Source organism: Amphibalanus amphitrite, unplaced genomic scaffold, assembly GCF_019059575.1.
Source record: "Amphibalanus amphitrite isolate SeventyFive unplaced genomic scaffold, NRLGWU_Aamphi_draft 000555F_arrow, whole genome shotgun sequence".
Lineage (NCBI taxonomy): Eukaryota > Metazoa > Arthropoda > Thecostraca > Balanomorpha > Balanidae > Amphibalanus > Amphibalanus amphitrite.
This window is the reverse complement of record NW_024882049.1, coordinates 121,706-142,467: the sequence shown is the minus strand read 5'-3', so window position 1 is coordinate 142,467 and position 20,762 is coordinate 121,706. Positions and strand designations below refer to the sequence as shown.

General features: G+C 47.9%; 1 protein-coding gene and 1 long non-coding RNA gene across 2 annotated transcripts; one reads left to right on the top strand and one right to left on the bottom strand.

Moving 5' to 3' along the window:
• The first annotated feature begins 461 nt into the window (after positions 1 to 461).
• Positions 462 to 7,174, top strand: LOC122393822. Its single transcript, XM_043390223.1, has 3 exons — positions 462 to 483; positions 4,254 to 4,312; positions 6,242 to 7,174. The coding sequence occupies exons 1-3, from the start codon at positions 462 to 464 to the stop codon at positions 7,130 to 7,132; spliced, it is 972 nt and encodes a 323-aa protein (XP_043246158.1). The 3' UTR covers positions 7,133 to 7,174.
• Positions 7,175 to 7,523: 349 nt separating this feature from the next.
• On the bottom strand, positions 7,524 to 10,694 carry LOC122393820. Its single transcript, XR_006258759.1, has 3 exons — positions 9,781 to 10,694; positions 9,342 to 9,419; positions 7,524 to 8,615 (listed from the first exon to the last, which is right to left on the bottom strand). It is a non-coding gene; the product is annotated as an uncharacterized LOC122393820 (long non-coding RNA).
• Between the last annotated feature and the right edge of the window lie 10,068 nt (positions 10,695 to 20,762).

Here is a 20,762-nt window from a genome sequence, read left to right as displayed (position 1 = left end):
ATTTTGCTTCCTAGTTGAGAAGCGGCGTCTCAACTGGGAGGCAAAACTTAGGTCTGCCGGCCGCAATGCGAAATCACTGGAAGGATGTTCAAGGTCACAACTCACAAGGGCGTTATGGTTAACACTGAGGCTAACGAATAACATCTTAGCACAGAACCACCGCCACGGATGGCAGATAAAACGAGCGTGTATGGTTAACACTGAGGCTAACGAATAACATCTGCGCACAGAACCACCGCCACGGATGGCATATAAAACGAGCGTGATCTGGGCTATGAAAGACGTACTGAGACTCATTGGCGTACTGAGACCACCGCAGCTGAATTAGTCATAATACAGAGGCTCCAGTAGTGTGAGCCACACGTTGCGAGTCACTTGAGCCGCAGGTGAGCCAAAAGTCACGAGTCACTTGAACCACAAGTGAGCCACAGGTCGCCAGTCATTCGAAGTGGGCATCTCCGATGCTGGTTCTACACTACCTGGGTAACCTCCCACACCTTCTGTGATAAGCCAGATAGGTTTACATCGAATCGCACACTCCGGTAAAGAATCTCGAACAGGGCCCTGCAGGGCCCCGTGAACTTTGTGTAGAAGACAGCGTGGGCGGCCGTCATTAGGGCCACGGCCTCCAACCTGGTGGCCGGCAGTTGGCAGACCACCACACCGTCCACCGATAGTTCCTCACCTGCCTGACGAACCCCGTTTCTCGGATCCGCCAAGGTGCCAATGGTTGTTCCACAACCATAGGCAAGTAGAGCTAGCAGCTCGTCGTCTGCCGTGAAAAAGCATATTGCAGTCAGTTGGCATCAATGCATATCGTACAAATAAACGTAAAGGAAACCTAGGAGAGAAACAAGGAACCGCGTTCGTACAGTAGCTGGCTATGCCATCTACAGTATCTGGAGACGATTCTTCGCTTCTTCCTGATTTCTTTTCACTCTCAAAATCGTAGTACGATGCGTAGTACGTTTGCGTAGTACGATACACTCTTACAACTAAACGTGGTGCATAATTACAAAATAATTATACGTCGTTAAAATATTTCAGTGAAATAAGAAATTAGTACCCGATGTTCCGCTGTCATGGTTAAGTATGGAGTGCAAGTAGGTATCAAACTGCATGTAACTGTGGTATATTTGGAGACAATGAAGACAACCATGAATGGAGACAACCTGAATGGAGACAACCATGACTTTTCAATATCACTAGAGTTAAACAACACTTTTTGACTAATAGCAAAACCAACGACGATTGGCTGTCCAAAGGTGAGGTACAACATGTTGTCCCGCCCGTCGTTAATTAAAGTGCCACCTTTTTACGGTTTTCGGTTCAAAACGATTTTCAGTAGACCTGACCCACCTATGACCTACCCTGAAGTCCGTTTCCCGAAATTCGTCCTAGTTTTCGAGATATCCGCATTCGAACTTCACATTGATGCCATCACAAAAAGTGTGGGAGATGGGATTTTAACATAGTAATGTTACATTCCCATATTCCACACATTTGTGATGGCTTTATAATCTGAAGTCCAATTGCGGATATCTTGAAAACTAGGCCGAATTTCGGGAAACAGACTTCAGGGTATGGTCATAGGTGGGTTAGGTCTAGTGAAAACCGTTTTGTGTAAAAAAGGTGGCAGTCTTCCTTTAAGCCAAAAAAAAAAATCATCAAGAAAATAAACAGTTGTCCTGCCCTCTACTATTAATGTATTACGCCATTGGGGTATGTGAAACGTCATTTCTCCATCGTGCAGGAAGAAGCATGCGTGGGAAATACCTTCCTACACTTGGTCTTGGCTAATGTTTTGGCCTGACCTCGTATTTATCGAAAATACCTCGGGCCTAACTTTGCATTCGCTAAAAAAAAATCAGTCAGATCTAAACATTATTCCAGCCCTGGCCAGGAATATATTGTCTACGATGATCGGCTCGAGCCCAGTTATATAGAAGAAGAGTATCCCCCCCCCCGGCACGATTGTTGCTAGCGGAACACCTCATCCGAAAAGGTGTGCTTGTGCCCGTTCAAAACTCACCGTCTTTGTCGGCCGGCTCCACGTTTATCATCGTCTGGGCACACTTCTTCGCGGTATGTCTGATTTTGTGCAGGACATGCTCCTTCACGTCCTCCTCGAGCCCCATGATCATTCCCAAGTCAGTCCACACCTGGAAACATCGCAAAATCACATTAATGAATGGAATTAACATCAAGCAACATCAAGTGAACATTATATCATTGTGGAAGGTCAGGTCAGGTAAGTTACTCCAGCTCACAAAAAGTTTGAAAGCGCGCCACGTCAAGTGTCAACTTCTGGTGATCTTTTACCTGATAAAAATGACTGGAATGCTTTCGTCATGGTTTGTGACAAGATTCCCAACTCCGCCTTGAGCGTTTCGTTACGGTTACGTTGCTTAGGACCCGCCAAGTTAGATGGGAGGGGGGGGGGTGACTTCCCAGCAGGCGGTAGAAAAACCAGAGGGAGTGGGTTAAAAATTATACAAATTTTCCAGATGTTTTCCTATCCAATGTTGTTCCCTGATAGCGCGGATATGAAATGGTGCCACTAATTATATAGTAAGTTCAGTTCAACCATACCCCGTTAAAGAGTTTCAAAATTCCTTTACCGTTACATCACGCTGCCGCGCTGGCGGGAAAAAAGTTCCCACGCATTCATAATACATAGGAAGATGGTGATCATCTGGGTCAACGGGCGAGCTTATAATTGGGAAGTTTATAAAAAAACACGTTTTCATGAATGTTTGAAGCCCCGTTTCTCGATAATCCACCCTTAAAAGGCACAGAGTCAAATGTGACATTTTAACCCGCGCCGTGCTGGTGGCCTGAACTTTCCGCCGAGTGCTGGGGGGGGGGGGGGGGGGCGTTTTCACGCCCCCCCGTCTAACTCGGCTCCTGGGCCACGTAGCGACACGCGGTAAGCGGCAATCGAAAGAGCGTCAAAAATAAGGACGAAAACACTTCGGTCATTTTTTGGGTCAGGTCAAAGGTCAGGTCACCAGAGGTCACCAAAGGTAAAATGTTGACTATTTCAACATTTTGGAAACTGCCAACGGCTATCTCGGGAACCGATAGAGCTACAGCGCCGCGGAAAAGCGCATTCGATAGCCCTTTTACAGACCTTTCTGAGTAATGTTCTCAGATTTGACCTCAGGTCAACGGTTTAGCCTCCAGAGGGCAAAAACTCCAAAAATAGCCGTTTTTACGAAAAACGTTTTTTCGTCAATAACTTTTGACTCATAAGCGCCATGACATTACTTTTGCCAGCATCGTGTTCCTCTCGTCGAGACGCGTCGAATGAACTATTTGTTGACCTTGAAAGGTCATTTTGAAAATTTGACCTCAGGTCAAGGTCATGACCTGACCGAAAAGGGTCATGTTGCATATCAGTCGATCCGTATCGTCGAGCTGAACACATCTGACGTGTTTTCACCGCTCTAGCACGTCTCTATCAAAAGTTATAGCCAAAAAACTGCTGGCGACCGTTCATGACCTGAGATGACCTCAGGGGCACACAGAGGGGTCACAGGTGCATTTTTCCTATTCAGTGTGTCATGTTTACCTATGAACCGATGTTTGAGAGCGTTTTGAACGATATTCGTCCAAAAGAGGCGCATTTCAATTTTCTCCCATTGACTTATAATGGAGAGGTCGCAAAATTGACCTGACCTTAGGTCACAGATATCAAAAATCCGAGATATACATTTTATACATACTGTTACTCATATCAATCGCTGAAAGTTTCAAAGTGATCGTTCAGTCGGTGTAGCTATAGCGAGCCTTTGAACTTTTTCTGAGGTAAGGTCACTTGACGTGACCTGGTGACCTGACCTTGAACGGCCTAGGTCTGAAATTTTCACAACATGTGCGGAAATGATGTAGGAACACGTGTACCAAAAACGGCGGCGCTGCGCGCCGCCGTTTTTGAGATATTCGCGAAAAACCTGAGGGGGGGGGGCGTAAAAACGCCCCCCCCCCCCCCAGCACGGCGCGGGTTAAAGGAAAAGTGCCACCTTCTTGAAATATGAAGATATCGTTGGTTTTTATTTTGACATTATTATTTTCCATTTTCTTTTCAAAACCGGTGCCAGAAGTGCATAATTCGCTAAAAAGTATTTCAAACTATTTAACATATTGGTACTATGTTTATACTCTCTACCGCAGCTACTGTATGATGTCATAGTAATGACGTCACACTCAAGCCAATCAGCCTTGAGGAGGATAGACTCGTCGGACTGTAGCGGTTGTAAACAACTTGTCGCCCCGTGTGTCTGCCCGTGGCGCTAGTTATCTGTCGGAGGTAAGGGTGAAAGATGCATATAATGGCCATGGAACGCTATTTTAGGATTATTGGTGAATAGCAAGAATATAGTTTTGGTGGTTTGAAATTGTTTGTCCTCAGTGATTGGCTTGATTCTCATTTTGCGGCATAAGCGGCTGTTTGGTTACATTGCATTGTTTATGATTGTGTAATTATTATGATTATGTTCCTCCAAAGTAGGCATCACATATCAATCTCAAAGGCAGATCATCTTCTTTTCATGCCTATAATTTTCTTCAAGAATATTAATAAAAAATATTCCATTTACCCCTGCCTATCATATATCCCATGGAGCTGCCGGTGGAAGTAGGCACGCAATGTGACCTAGCATTGGCGATGTGGTTAATTAGCTTTAAAGTACTATGGAATGCTAAAGGTCATCATTTAGAATGGTTTTCAAAACATTCCACTAGGAAATATTCATTGAAACCTAAAAATTACTTACAAAATGTAAATGTATAGCCACGTCTCAAGAGCATTCAGCCGTCTTCTCAGTAAATATATAATGAAACATAATCTTACCTGACCTAGCCTTACCTACAACCTACAACGTACGGCATTGGTAAAGCTGGCATCACTGTCAGCGTATATTAGTTTGGTAGGTTGTGGGTAGGTAGGTTGTAGGTCAGTAGGTAAGGTTAGGTTAGGTTAGATTGTTTTTAAGATTCCTTTTATCTACACATTTACCGATTAGCGCTGACGGTGACACCAGCTTTACCGATACCCAACCTACCACCTACAACCTACAACATAAAACCTACATTCAATGGTGGCGGGTGGTGATAATTGTTATACCTATATGATAATACTGGAGATAAATACCATACAGATTAGCTGGTATCCATGACACACTTTCTTAAGAAGAAGGTCTTCTATTAAATCATGTCTATATTATAGGAATCAAATGATTTTTGTTGTAGTCACATTCCCTACTCTGACCATCATGTCTGATTATTTCCAGTTACCACTGACAATGCCCAAAACAAGAACAACAAAGGCCCAAAGGTGTCTGTTTGGTAGTGCGCAAAGCTGCTGGTAAGTGGCATCAAAGGATAGGATGTGCTTTGTTATTTCCAGGCACGTAGCCAGGATTTTGCTCAGGGGGGGGGGGGGTCACAGGTTGTGGCCTAGTGTTGTACCCCCTCCAAAAAAGGAAAATTTCTCGGATTAGGCCCACTATTTTGGGGGTGTGTCACAGCTGTTTTTATTTTAAAAAAATCGCCATCACCGAGGGGGGAAGGGGCACGAGGGCATGGCTCCCGTGCCCCTCCCCTCTCCTTGGTTACGTCCTTGGTTATTTCTGAGAGTTTGGATATCACAAAGCTTTAGATATAAATTAGAATGTAATAAGAAGCCTTCAGCATTGCACCTTTCCAGACACTGATAATTCATTTGCCTTTATTGTTTCAAAAGTCAATTTTCAACACAAAAAAGTTGAAATTATTAACTCAAATAATTGCAAATATATACTTTGGTAATTTGCCTTTCGCATCACTATCAACAAAATAATCAAGGGTGACTAAATATGAAATGTTCCTCCATGATCTTCATCGTGAACAATTGTCAAGGTATGATGTTTGCGTGTTGAAATGTTATAAAGAACTTATGTCATAAAAACACAACTTGTAAAATTGTGTCTTTCCATATTATTCTGCAAGTAAGCCTTGGAAGGAAGAGACACTATTCCGTCCTACAGAAGCCATTTAGAAATGTGTGACATGTTCAGAACTTTGAGTCAGTCGGTGCCCGGACCTCAGTCGGCTGTATGACCGTCTCCTCGTCCTCTTTTGTCGGCTCCGCCCCGTGCTGTTCTATAAGGGTGTCTGACCCGCTGCCGCTATCCCCACTGTGAGGTCTGACCCGCCGCGCGCTGTCACCACTGTCGGCCCTCTGTGTGCGCGGCAGCTGGTGGTGGTGGACGTCTCTGCCCTGACGCGCGGCGTGCGTCTGCTCAGTGTGGAGGTGCCGCTGACAGCGGTGCCGGCCGGACCGGCTGCCTCTCCGGCGGCCGACATTGAGCGCGGCACGTGTCCGCCGCCGTTCGGGCCGCTGCAGCTGCTGCAGTCGGCGGCGCAGCTGTCCGTCTCCGTGTCGCTGGCCGTGCCGCTGGACCTGCTGCCGCGGCCGGCGCCGGCGCGCTGCGCCTACGGCCGCCTGCTGGCCGTCGTCTCGCAGCGCGGCCTGCAGCGCAGCGGCGTGATGCAGCTCATCCAGCAGCTCAACGAGCCGCCCAGCCCGGCGGCGGCCGAGGGCGCCGCGCCGCGCCGGCCCGGCGACGTCAGCACACCTGGCATCAGCGGCTTCTGCCTGGCCGACCGTCAGCTGCACCTGCTGTTCGCCGAGGGGCGCGCCGACGCCGAGCTGGAACAGACGGCGGGCCTGCTGTTTAGGGAGCGCCTGTACCCGCGCCAGCCGGCCGCGTTCCGCGTGCTCGAGGACCGCCCGCTACGCGCCCAGCTGCTCGACACCCGCCTCTACACGTTACAGAAACAGGAGCCGGCGCGCGCCGTCCGCGCCATCAGAGAGTGCTTCCGCACGCAGTGGCTGTCGGAAAATGAACCTGCTTCCCAACGAGGCCGGCCTGCAACAACTGCTGGCCGGCTGTTGGCCGAAAAAAACGCCTTCAACCGGATGTCAGTTGTCAAATCAACGCGTATTAATGCATTCACTAGGATGGGCTTACGTAAAGCTGTAGAATTGCAAATATATAATGGCACTGTTTTTGATCCGTTCGGTATGCATTGGTATCATATGATCTCTCATTCACAGACGATCAGCTGCGAAGACCCAGATCCGTAGTAGAGGGCTCATCGAGTCTGGGTCCAGCTCCCCGTACTTCCTCCACTTTGGAAAGTGGAAACACCGCAGCGCAGACCACAGTTATACATAATATTTAGTTTTCATTCACTTCATAACCGAAGGTTGTTTGATAGGTGATATGCTGCTTGAGTTGCACCCCGGTATATCAATACGAAGCTTCCGTCCCTGCCACATACCAGTGAAGGAGGCGGCGGCGGCGGGGGCCGGGCTGCCCTGCCCACCGACACAGTCTGTGAAATGCCCCAACAACCTTTAAAATTCAACAGGCTTCATAAATGTTTTTTTGCACCATATTTTCTCGCATATATGAAAGCTCTAAAATGTACAATATTCCTTTCAGCCGCAAGCGATATAAAAGCTCTATAAAACGTCATGTCTCTGTGTGCAAGAAAGACACATATATTGTGTATAATCGAGCGTACATGATCTGCAGCGCTGCGGAGGGCTGCTCGGTTGCCGCTTTTTACCAGTCGGCTCTAGGTCGGACATATGGGTAAACAAAATGGAATAGTAATATTAAACAATGCTACCTGCTGATGCTACTGGGTCTCTCATTGGTGAAGAACTGGCAGCCAGCCAGCGTGTTTTTGTGAGAACTGTTTTAACAGCAGCAACCGAACGGCTCTCGGGCCAGCGACCAGTGAGCGTAGACAGCACAGCGCTCCGTTAGGCATCGGCGGGCAAGCACGCATTAGCTGTAGACGGACCGGCCGCCCGAACATATTTGTCGGTATCGAAAGTATCGTGAACCAAATGACTGCTAGCGAAAAAAGGACTGCCTCTCGTATCCATGAAAACATGTGTTCTACAAAAGTACATAATTGCTTAGTTGTCGCCAGTCACTCATTGCACCATGGCGTCAGTGTGGGGCCGCGCCCCGAATCATCTCAATCGCCAGGCAAAGCATCTCAATCGACAGGCACATGGTAGTCCAGCTACGAATCCGAGCCGCGGCATCCCGTCTATGTATCTACATTACACCACAATCGAACACTGTCGGGCCACCCGAGACAGCAGTCTCCAATGTAACATCAAAACACGCCACTCGTCTAATATCAGAAAAATGAGCATTGAGTACCTACCGAATATCGACTACAGAAGATTACAATGGGGTGCAGATCTAGCAAGAGTGTCGCGGTTCGTCTCGGCACGGCTTACAGGCCGCCGAGCCCGCGCAGGTGACCGCCAGCTCCACCTGTTCCACCTCCGGCGCGGAAGCTCGATCACAAGACTGACCTCAGTCGGCGCTCTGTGCTCGGCACAGGGCGACCGGGTCAGGAGCGGGCCGCTGCCGCCAGGGCCGCGGCCACCAGCCACGCGGCAGCGCCCGCGCACCGGCCGCCACCACCCGCTCAGCCCAGATGCGCGCCACGGCGTCATTGGGGCTTCCCTGAGCAGGATCGAACCAGAGCTGCATGCACGGCTCCGTATCCGCCGTGAACTTCCACGAGTGATCCCACACCTGAAAAAGGCGCACGGTTTGCGTCACAGCTCGGCTCACTTTCACAGTCCACGCACCGGCAGCAATTAAGGGCTACTTAGATAGTGTGCTAATAGAGCGCAATCACTTAGCTTAATCCATATAGTCAACCATGAATTGTTAATTACGAGCGAGCGAGCGAAGCGAAGTCTTTTCAATATCACGGAAAAAGTTCAGTATGAGCGGCCCGACCCGGCCCGGCCTGTAACGCTTTTGAGAGGCTTATATCTCAGCAACCGCTGGACCGATTGGCCTGCGGTCTTTTTTTGTTGGCTAGCCCTATTCCCTCTACCCCGTAATTGACTACTCTTGATACATTACAGGGACCGTCGTGGCACGTGCCACGTGAAAAGTCAAGGGTGTTATTTGTCAAAAGTTGCAAAAGAAGTGATGTTGAGAGGCTCATCTCAGCAGCCGCTTGGGCGGTCTTGCGGTAAATTTTGTAGGGTAGCTGCACCCCTTCAACCAAAGGTCGGATGCTCCTGATCTATGTGAGTGACCCCCACTGCACGTGCAAAATGCAAAAAGAAGAGGTGCCGAATTTGTTCCCATTTCAATAACTCTGTAAATACTGGGGCGATTTAGCTGAAACTTGGCATATAGGTAGGCAGTAGGCACCCACCAGGCAATGCATTCCCATATGTTGCGGTTAGGGTGCTATAACTGCTTAGTGTATTATGTGTAAAATAAAGGACGCTTGAATCTTACCTAAGTGATGTCCATTTCTTGATCACTTTCATCTGTGGGTGACCGAGCAGCGACAGCAACCCAAGGCGTATACGGAATCTGTAAAAAATCAGCACACCGTTACCACATGTTTTAATAAAACTTACCTATAGGGAGGTAGCATAAAATACAGATCAAAACAATAACATACAAACATACAGATATTCGGTTAGGTTGAAATGGCTAAAAAATATAAAAAAATAAGGGCAAGGTACTAGGGCTGTAAAGCTGTAAGGGCTCGGTACTAGTAATAATTTTTGGCTAAAAATATCACAAATAAAGACTCTGCACTAAAGCTGTAATGTCTGGTACTAGGAATAACTTTAGAGTGAAGTGTTACAAAAACAATATTCAAAGTCTTTTGAAACTTTTTTTAAAACAATATAGCAGGCATTTTCATCACTTTTAAAAAATAACTTACATTCTGATCCGGCACAGCACTGTTCTTTAGACGCAAAGGTTTTTGACTGTGCTTATCATGGTGCGCACTTCTTGTTAAGTTTAAGTGGTCATGTGGTCTTGGCTCATTGGTCATGCCACACACCCTCATCCACTTTTCTCTGTACTTCTTTGTTTAGCGGGAACCTAAAAGTAAAAAAGGGTCAACACATGCTTAGTCCATGCAACACATACTCTGTGTATTAAGCTGAATAGCTCCACTGAGCCCAGTTTCACCAAGTGCGGTAAACTTAATTTTGGGGTAGTTTTTGTAGTTAAGTAGTGGGGTAGTTTGGTAGTTTACCCCAAATTGAGTTTACCGCACTTGGTGAAACTGGGCTCTGGTGAGTTTCCTTTTCTTGTCAGCACATAAGTGAAAGAAAACTGTGTAGACAAGAGATGAACCAAACCCCCATGGAAAGGTAGGTGTTACCACAACCAGGAAATGGGATTTGAAGGGCTGGATAAATGTGTCTGAGTTCTGCCTTTCAGCCAGACTGGAAAACATCCATACACTACGCCGGATGCCCGTGAGCCCCTCATGCGCCAAAATTTGAAGCAAGCAATTTTGAGCTGAAATTCCAGTGCATGATTTCCACTGAAAGTTGGGTGCCTGTTTGCACCAAAATTAAGCCACTTTTACATAAAGCACATGTGCATATCTACCGACCAAGGCTATATCAACCAGACAGATCGTTCCGGGGCCTCGGAGTCAGACGCTCTTCCCTTTCTGAGCGTCTGAATTAGTTAATGTTCCCATGAAAACCCAATACCACAATTTGTGTGGCACACTGTAGAATCTTAAGGTGAAACAAGGCCCAGGCCGGAAGTTCCGACTCTCTTCAGACCTGCCAGCGCCCGCAGGGCAAGTTTGCTGCTAGATTGACCACAGCGTGTCAAAAAATTCAGTGACAGCCATTTGCATAAACATTATGCGCCATGCGGTCACCCTGCGCCTAAAAATTCAGCTGCCACCATGCGCTGAATTTGACGCATGCAAAATTATGCCGGATGTGCGATGAAATTTTTGGGGCAACACCGCAATCACGCCACTTCACATGACATATTTGGCATAACTTGTGTTTTTTTATCCAGTCTGGCATATTTCAGTTGTGAAAGCCTGAACAGTTCAAAAGGGTTTGCTAATCCAGGGGAGAGTTCTGTGAAAACAAAAGTAATAGAAGAGCCATTGCAATAAATAAGAATTTAGGTACCTACCTAGGTACCTTAACCTACTTACTTGTGCACAGTCACACGCATATCAGTCCCGACCCGACGTAGGTCGTTTGCTCCGCGGATCACGCACTTCTTCATCGTTATTATAGGTATTTGTTCGAACAAAAATGCCCTGATTTCGGATCAGAGCCACGGTATAAAATATGGTATACTGCCTTGCGTAAGATAAAAATACATTTTAGCAATTGGCTACCAAACGAGATGTCATCTGTTCAGGGCATAGCATAGGTTTACTTTCATAGACCTCATGAAAGTAGCTCATGAAACTCATCACCAATCAGCGCGACGGATTTCAAGATTCGATTGCGGATGTTCATCCGCCGGCCGATTGCCAGAACAGACAACGAAAAATAACGCAACTGCTCGTGGTCTGCTCGCTAGTACAGGGATCCGTGCCTGATCAGTACTGCTGCAAGCTGATTGGTTAAAAACCAAAGCCTCGCCGCGGGTGGCTGTATTGTCGGATAAGAACGCATTCCTGGGATAAGAACGCATTCCTGGCATATTTTCTTTTAAAATTGCCGATAACTACGAATGGAGGCCGAAATCGGCCGTAAGGGGGTAGACAAGTAGGTTTTCGGACACGGGCTACAAGATGGCTATCTCAGTTTCAATCCCCATGTTAAAGGTGGCCCTTTTCCTTTAACTACACCACGCTTACGCATAGCCACTGTGACGTCACCGTGGCGGTCAAATTTTCCTACTGAACTACCCTGTTAGTAAAGGAATCTCGAGTTCAATCGCACATAACATTAGACAAGACTTTTAAATACCGAATAAAGCAACACTTACGGCAGCTTCGCTGTACATATCCGGGAATATCTCCTTCATCTCCTCGCCAGTCTTCCGGTTTCGGTTGCTCGTGAGGCATATCCGCCGAACCTCGAAGGAATCTTTGAGAACAGATGTCTTGTGAGTGACATCGGCGTGCTTTAGCTTGGCACTGAACTTGGCGGTTTCGGTGCAGATGTCTAGCTGCGACTTCTTCGTTTTGGGAAACATCCCCGACCCCGGCATCCCCTCTTCAGCTGCCGCACGCTTTTTCACAACGATGCCCCTGGCTCGTCTTTCCGTGTCGATGACGGCGTTGCTCATGAGCAACGCCGTTGAGCATTGCAATGCTCAATGGCTTTCGACAGTTCTTGAATCTGTTCCGAAGTTTCTGTCGGAAGCTGTTTTTCCGCAGAGTCACCTTTGAGAAAGAAAAGAACCGTTTTTTTTAAATTTCATGGACAGCTTTATCAGGCAGTGAACACTGAACAAGATATAAATACGTTCATTAAACGTGTTTTCTTCTATCGTGATATTTATGGGGAGGATAGAAACAACAAAAAGTAGATGTCCGGATATGACCGTTTTAACAATTTGTTTTGTTTGTTTGTAACAACAATTTGTCAATTTGTTTTGACAATTTGTCTTCCAGAATTTCATCATCGCGGAAATCTTCGTCCGCAAATCTACGTCAACGCATTTCTTGGATTGTATGGTCATACTACGGATTACTGTTAAGTCATACTAACAAAACACAAAGTATACAGTAATTTCAGCTTACCTTCGAGGACTGGGACGCTTGCTCGGTTCTCTGACAGAAGGCCTTGGTTTTGACGACTTGAGCACAATGGCGGTCGCGAATGGTCGCGAACTGAAGAGACGTTCCGAAAATATTATTCTTGGAATAATACTGTGCTGGACGAATAGATTAATCACTTTTAGATTAGTTATGTCACAACGGAATAGGATTATCAAGAAAGTGATACAGTATTGCTTGAAATACGCTCCCGAATACTCCCGAAGAATAATGTTAGTAATGCTACCACATAATATTACTCCATGGTTATAAAATTATTGTCCGGACATGATAGTTTAATCACGAAGGAAGTAATTTTTACACCTACATGAGAATAGTTTTATTCTGTCGCGTCAATTTATCAGCCGTAATGGAGTATAAAAATTACCCTAATTACTCCACAGCGGTTTATTTTTATGCATTTTTGATAAAAGTACTCTAGCTGTCAATTTTATTACCATCTAATGGGAGTTCAGCACAAATATATTCCAATGACCTTGTTTATCACTGTGAAATAAGCTAAAATTACCCCATGCCTCTTTGAGACTGATATAAATTTATAACCCGAAAGAATAAAAAGGACACGTGATAAAATTAGAAGATAAAATTACCACTTGCTAAAACACAAAAGAGATTATTATAGTACCAGGTTTAAGAATAACTTTCAAAAACGCCCTTAATGCAATGCAGAGAGTAAGAATACGCTACAAAACATAATCATTATATGCCATTGGTGCGTGATTATTCGCCAAACTGGAGTGGAAAAACTCCAAAAATAACTCTCTAGGTGTAAGTTTTTTTCAGTGCACGTTGGAATGGACCAAAAGAGATTAGAAGATTCTAATAACAATAATCTACCATCAAACTGACAGAAATTTAGGCCGAAAGTCAAAGTTTGCACCACAAACATCATGCAGTTCATGTCGACATCCGTTCATGAGCGTCTGTTTATCTCGGTCAGCAAAAACTGTTTGCGAACTGAGTGTCTCGATATCCAGCTCCAAACATTTCGGTGAAATACATGATGTTCACTTCGATCATTGTTTATGCAGGATTCGAGCACATAAGTCTTGGGTTTACCCTGATTGAGAGTGATGTAAGAAGAACAGAAACGAAAGAAATCGCATTTGATATTTTAGCAGTGTATAATTAAAATAAATTTCATTACGGAGCGAGCGAAGCGAGCGGAGTCTTACGTAGAATAACGGAAATTTCTGAGTATGAGCGGCCGGCCGGCCGGCCGGCCGGCCGTGGTCACGCTTTTGCGAGGCTTATATCTCAGCAATCACTTGACCGATTTACACGCGGTAATTTTTGTAGGGTAGCTTCATTCCTTCTACCAAGTATTGGACTATTCCCGATGCATGTGGGTGACCCCTTATGCACGTGCCACGTGCAAAACGAAGAGGTGTCAGTTTTGTAATTGTTGCAATATCTCGGTAACTACTTGGCCGATTGCGCTGAAAGTTGGCATGTAGGTAGGCACCCACTAGGCACTGCATATACATGTGCCAGAGTTGGGGTGCTGCTGCACGTGCGCACGTGCAGGGGTCGTTTCCAGATCTCGGGAACGGCTGGACCGATTGCGCTCAAATTTGGTACACGGTTAGGGACCGGTTAGTAGGGTGCCGTGCACAAGTCAGTTGGGACCCATTTTGCACGTGCGCACGTGCAGGGTGCCGCTTCCAGATCTCGAGAACGGCTGGGCCGATTGTGCCCAAATTTGCCACATCGCTAGAGACCAGTTAGTAGGGTGCCGTGCACAAGTCAGTTGGAGGTACCCCCTCGCAATTTCGCACGTGCAAGGCCCACCCTCTCGCTCGCTCCGTTAGTCGCCCCAAAAGGCGTTATACTGGTTATTACGGAGCGAGCGAAGCGAGCGTAGTCTTTCCTTAGATTAACGGAAATTTCTGAGTATGAGCGGCCGGCCGGCCGTGGTCACGCTTTTGCGAGGCTTATATCTCAGCAACCACTTGACCGATTTACACGCGGTAATTTTTGTAGGGTAGCTTCATTCCTTCTACCAAGTATTGGACTATTCCCGATGCATGTGGGTGACCCATTATGCACGTGCCACGTGCAAAACGAAGAGGTGTCAGTTTTGTAATTGTTGCAATATCTCGGTAACTACTTGGCCGATTGCGCTGAAAGTTGGCATGTAGGTAGGCACCCACTAGGCACTGCATATACATGTGCCAGAGTTGGGGTGCTGCTGCACGTGCGCACGTGCAGGGGTCGTTTCCAGATCTCGGGAACGGCTGGACCGATTGCGCTCAAATTTGGTACACGGTTAGGGACCGGTTAGTAGGGTGCCGTGCACAAGTCAGTTGGGACCCATCTTGCACGTGCGCACGTGCAGGGTGCCGCTTCCAGATCTCGAGAACGGCTGGGCCGATTGTGCCCAAATTTGGCACGTCGCTAGAGACCGGTTAGTAGGGTGCCGTGCACAAGTCAGTTGGAGGTACCCCCTCGCAATTTCGCACGTGCAAGGCCCACCCTCTCGCTCGCTCCGTTAGTCGCCCCAAAAGGCGTTATACTGGTATGTTATGTCAAAACATATTCTAGCAGGGTGCAGGTATGCATTATTTAATTGCGACGCATAACATGTTTTATTTGGTCGCTAAAGACGTTGTTTCTAGTGCGACCACACCGTTTCTCTTTCCCTCTCTCTCTCTCTCTCTCTCTCTCTCTCTCTCTCTCTCTCTCTCGCTCTCTCTCTCCCTCTCTCTCTCTCTCTCTATCTCTCTCTCTCTCTCTCTCTCTCTCTCTCTCTCTCTCTCTCTCTCTCTCTCTCTCTCTCTCTCTCTCTCTCTCTCTCTCTCTCTCTCTCTCTCTCTCTCTCTCTCTCTCTCACACACACACACACTTAGAAGAACCGTTCTCATTTCCACAGTAAAGATCAGAACTCGCAGACTCCCAGTTCATAATACAAATCCCACGGCAACCTAAACCATGTTGAAGGCCCTTCACATGGCAACAGCCATCCAAACCCAAGTCGCTCCTACAAGATGCATTGCCGGACAGACCATCTGATGGTAGTAAACCTGACGTGATTTGTTACATCAACGACATGTTCATGTTTACGCCGCACAGCACTGCTGATGAGGTGCCGTACATTTGACTATCGTCGTGATGTATGAGAAACATGCTGAGAACATGACATCAGGAGCTGCAGGCGGCAATGATGTGACACTGATGTGCCCGACGTCACTGGGGGAGAGTAGGTACCAGGTGGATACAAGAGCCAGGCGGCTTATTCATGCATTCGTGCATTGTAGTGCATTTCATTGAATGCATTGAAAGTCAATGTAAGTTATCCGTTATTCAGCCCCGTTGGAAGCGCCCCCCCCCCCCCCAGCTTCCCCCTAGTGTTTCCATAATTCGCTCCAGTTCAGGAAAATACACAGGGTCCTACCAACTCAGCACTTATGTAAGCACCAACAACAGGTCATGGATAACACTGCAACAATAATTTTGCGTCTCTCTCCCACTGAGCCCATTAGGAGATCATGCACCACTTGATCTCACATTTCCCCTCCCCCGGCCCTTTACACCTGTTCCACGATGTCTCACGGTTTCATCAATAGGCTGTCTCAGATCCGACGACGCTCACATCAGGCCGCTTTTGAGGCAATCCCCAGCGGCACGCGACGGAACGGACACCTGTGGACAAAACCAGTCGATATTTGGGAACACCTGAGCGCCGTGAAAATGCCAATACTTGGCAGAGAAGCAGCGTAGGAATTACGGGTATACCACCTATAGGAGGGGCCAGAGCCTTACAGCTACATTTTGGGGTGATAGGCTGTATTTTGGCGTGATAAGCTAATGTCTTGTGAGTTGTGAGTGAGCTATGCCGTTCCAGTGAGCAGAGAAAATAGGTTGACCTTGAAGTTTGATGCATACTGTACCTAGTTGTGGCCACCACACCAGCTATCTGGATTATGCTAAGAAAGAAGTGGTCAGAATCGTAAAATGCAACATCACCTGTCAGCTCATCGAATTCCATTTCGCCCTCACGTGTTTCAACAAAATCAGATGCAGGCCTCAGCTCAAAATATCTCTCCTCCCTCACTATACCTCATAGACGTTTCCTCTTTCACCACAGACACAACTAACCTATCGTCGACTCGTCTTTTGCGGCCTGCTTATTCTTTACAAATGTGAAGACTGAAGCTGGGGACAGCGATCCTTGTTGTTCCTCACGCTACAGGGGATTCTCCACATGTGCTGCTCCCTTTCCTGACGAGTGAGTGAAAAGTCCTCGGATTTCCGGCGCTAGGCGATGAGTTAAGAGGCGATGAGTTGGTGAGTGTTGAGGTTCTGGAGGAACGACGGGACAGGGAACTACGCGCTGTTCTGGCTTGCTGAGTTGACGGACTGGCTGGTAATAATGCTGGTAGCTGACTGGTGATGATATTTGCGACTGACTGGTGATGATAGTGATGACAGACAGGTATATTCAGCGCCAGCGCGCCGTGGGAAGAGGAGGCATGCTTAGTCTACACGTAAGAATGCATTACCACTGCTGAATTTAAACTAGCCGTTTTCACGACGGGCTATCCGGCGAATGCACCTGATTTGACCAAATCTGGACCTTATTTCTTTTACAGCAAATATCTTCATTTTATGAATTTATTTCAGTGTTCAGAGAGCATCGATGATGCTCTCTGATAATATGACAAAGCAGACATATAAGCAATTAGTGCAACCCCAGCTGATAGCTGCTAAGAGACACGCTGAACCTGATTTGACCAAATCTGCACCTAATCTGTACCAGAAGTGCACCAAATGTGTACCAGATGGCCGTCGTGAAAACGGCCACTGTGAACCTAATGTTAGACACTTACACGTTTTTTTCAATTCTAAGGCGTCAATCTGCACGTAACTGGTGACTATAGCATTGTACTCAGGGGTGGATTTTTATATCAAGTTGGGGTTGCACGTGCAACCCCAACTTTGAATTGTGCAACCCCAACATCAATTTGTGCAACCCCAACTTCAAAATTGAAGGAAACCGGCGGGCGACTCAAAGTGTGCCGCCCCCATACCCATCTACCACACCAAAACTCAATGCCGCCTGTTGACTTCGCACCATCTTCAAGAGCTCCACCCTTAATGTAATAAGGGTCACCCCTCAACTCTCAAGTGTAGGTGCCGTCTCCTCAAATGTAGGTGCCGCCCCTTTGAGTGTAGGTGCCGCCCCTTTAAGTGTAGGAACCGCCCCTTTAAGTGTAGGTGCCGCCCCTCGAATGTAGGTGCCGCCCCCTGAGGTGTAGCTGCCGCCCCCTCAAATGTAGGTGCCGCCCCTTAAGGTAGGTGCCACCCCTTAAAATGCAGGTGCCGCCCTCTTAATGTATGTGCCTTTCCCTCAAATGTAGATAGGTGCCGCCCCCTCATGTGTGGGTGCCGCCTATAAAATGTATGTGCCGCCCTGTCAGGTGTGAGTGCCGCCCCTAAAATGCAGGTGGCGCCCCCTAAAGTGTAAATGCTGTCACCTCAAATGTAAATGCCGCCCCCTAAAAGGTAGGTATCACCCGCTCGAATGTAGGTGCCGCCCCCTCGAATGTACATAGGTGCTGCCCCCTCAGGTGTAGTTGACGACCCCAGCAAATGTAAGTGCCGCCCCTTAAAATGTAGGTGCCGCCTCTTTAAGTATCCTAAAGTGTGGATGCCGCCCCCTCAAATGAAGGTTCCGTCCCTAGAGTGTAAGTACCGCCCCCTTATGTGTAGTTGCCGCCCCCACAAGTACACGTGCCGCCCCTTAAGTGTAGGTACAGGCTGCATGCTCTTTAGATGTAGGTGCGGCTGCCGCCCCACAAGTAAACGTGCCGCCCAGCTGAAATGTAATTTGTGACTGGTCATCATTGAGACATTGCTCTACCTAGCCAAGTACCAAAATGATAATATTATATGCGTGTGTGCGTGTGCGCGTGTGTATGTGTGTGGGTGGGGGTGGGGGTGGGGCCCAGTGGCGGTCGCAGGGGGCATCAGGGCCATGCCCTCCACTGGTCCTACTGGCCTTTGAGGGCCCTCTGCTGACCTCTGGGGTCCAACACCGACCCATGCTGGTCTTTTAGGACCCCACACCGACCTCTGACTTCTGAGGGTTCCACGCTGGCCTGTAAGATACCACACCGGCATCTGAGGGCCCACGTCGGCCTCTGGTGGTTCCAAACTGCCCTTTGAAGGCTCTGTACTGGTCTCCGAGGGCCCCACACTGGCCTGCACGGACCCACGCTGGTTTTTATAGGGTCCAAATTGGTCTCTGATGGCCCAAACTGACCTGCTGGGACCCAAACTGACCTGCTTGGGCCCAACAACCGCCTCGGATGGCCCAATTTCTGTCTCTGGCAGACAAAGACTGACCCTTGGGTACTTCTGAGGGCCCGTGCTGGCTTCTGAAGGCCCGTTGCCGGCCGCTTAGGGCCCACATTGACCTCTGATGGCCCATTCTGGCCCATACTAGTCTTTGAGAACCAATAATGGCCTTTGAGGGCCTTACACCGACCTCTGAGGGCGCCGAACCGGGCTCCTTGGAGGGACCCACACTAGCCTCTGAATTCTGATGAACCCACTCCGGTGGGTATCTCGCACTGGGCTCTGAGGAACATTGACCTCCGAGAGCTCCACACTGACCTGTAAGGGCCCATATTGGGCTGGCCTCTGATGGCCAACTGGCCTTGGAGGGCCAGTACTGGCCGCTCAGGGTCCCAAACCGGCTTTTGAGGGGCATGACCGGCATTTGATGGACCTAACCGGACCCTGGTGGCCTGAAACAGGCCTCAGAGGACTCAACAACAGGCTCTGAGAGTCCCATCTTTAGTCTCTGTGGTCCAAGGAAGAACTTTTTGCGCTTCATGCCGTTTCTGTTTTCTGTTTTCTTCTGTTTTCATGCGGTTTCTGAGGGCTCATGTCTGCTGCCATGGGGCCCACACTGGTCTCTGATAGTTCCATTTCGGTCCTTGAGAGCCCGAGCTTCTGAGGCATCATGGGCTTCTGAGGCTTCTGATGGCATCATGGGCGCCTCATGCAATCTTTTTAGTCTCTGCCGGTCTCGGAGGGCCCCTGTCGATCTTTTTGGCCCATGCTGGTCTTTAAGGGCCTCTGCTAGTCTCTGAGACCCCATGTCGTTATTTGTGTCTATTGTGGGTAGCATTGGCACCACACATATGTCTTAGGGCCCATACCAGTCAAGGAATCCCACATTGACCTGTCAAGGCCCAACGCTGGTCTCCAAGGGCTCACATCACCTCAGAGGTTCCGAACTGGCCTTTGATGACCCCGCACTGGCCTCTGATGGCTCAGCCAGGTCTTGTAGGACCCACGTTGGAGGTCTAAGATCCATACTGCTGCGCGAGTTCTCACCCGGTTTAAGAGGGTCAATACTAGCCTTAAATGATCTAACGCCGAACTTATGCCTATAAGGGCTTCATACTGGTTTCAGAAGACTCTTGTCTGCTCCTGAGGGGCAAAACTGTTCTTTTATGGCTCCTTTCCGCTCTCTAAGGACCATCCCCATTCCGTCAGATGAGAGCCCCACCGGCCTCTGATGACCCCACGTCGATCCTTGGAGATCCCACGTGGGTCGTTAATGCCCCACGCAGGTCTCTCCAAACGCTATATAGGCCTCTGAAGGAACAAAAGTTATACTTTTTGCTCCCCCACCCACTTCTTAGGGCTCTATGCTGGCTTCTTAGGAATCCATACTAGCCTATATAGGCATGCACTCCTTGCCGTCCTCAACGTGCCGCAAATAATCCTCAGGTGGACTCTTACGGGTTTCAAAGGGCCTCAAGGCGGCTTTCAAGCATCCCAATCGGTTCGGTTCTCTTAGGCCCAACGCAGACAAGTCATGCCGATCTCCGAGGAGCGATGCATGAGACCATCTGCGCGGCATTATCTCGTTCCTGTAAGGAGTTATTTGCAAAAAAAAAAAAAAATCTGGTGTCCTTTGATGACTTCACATGACTTTACAGTTGCCCAAGAGCAAAAAAGGCCTAAAGGTAGTCAAGGTTGATCTTATATGAAGTCATTCATGGTATATTAGGCCATTCTGACGCGTTTTAGGGGGAAAATAAGGAAATTGATTTTTCTACTTTGACTTACAATGGGGAGGCCAAGAACTTGACCTAAACTTAGGTCATCGGTATAAAAAAAGA

Excerpts from the sequence above, each read along its gene's own strand:
- LOC122393822 (XM_043390223.1), top strand. The coding sequence starts at position 462 with ATGCTGGTTCTACACTACCTGG. Across the intron at positions 484-4,253 it reads GCTGGTTCTACACTACCTGG|CGGTTGTAAACAACTTGTCG; the intron begins GTAACCTCCCAC and ends GTCGGACTGTAG. Across the intron at positions 4,313-6,241 it reads GCGCTAGTTATCTGTCGGAG|GTGGTGGTGGACGTCTCTGC; the intron begins GTAAGGGTGAAA and ends GCGCGGCAGCTG.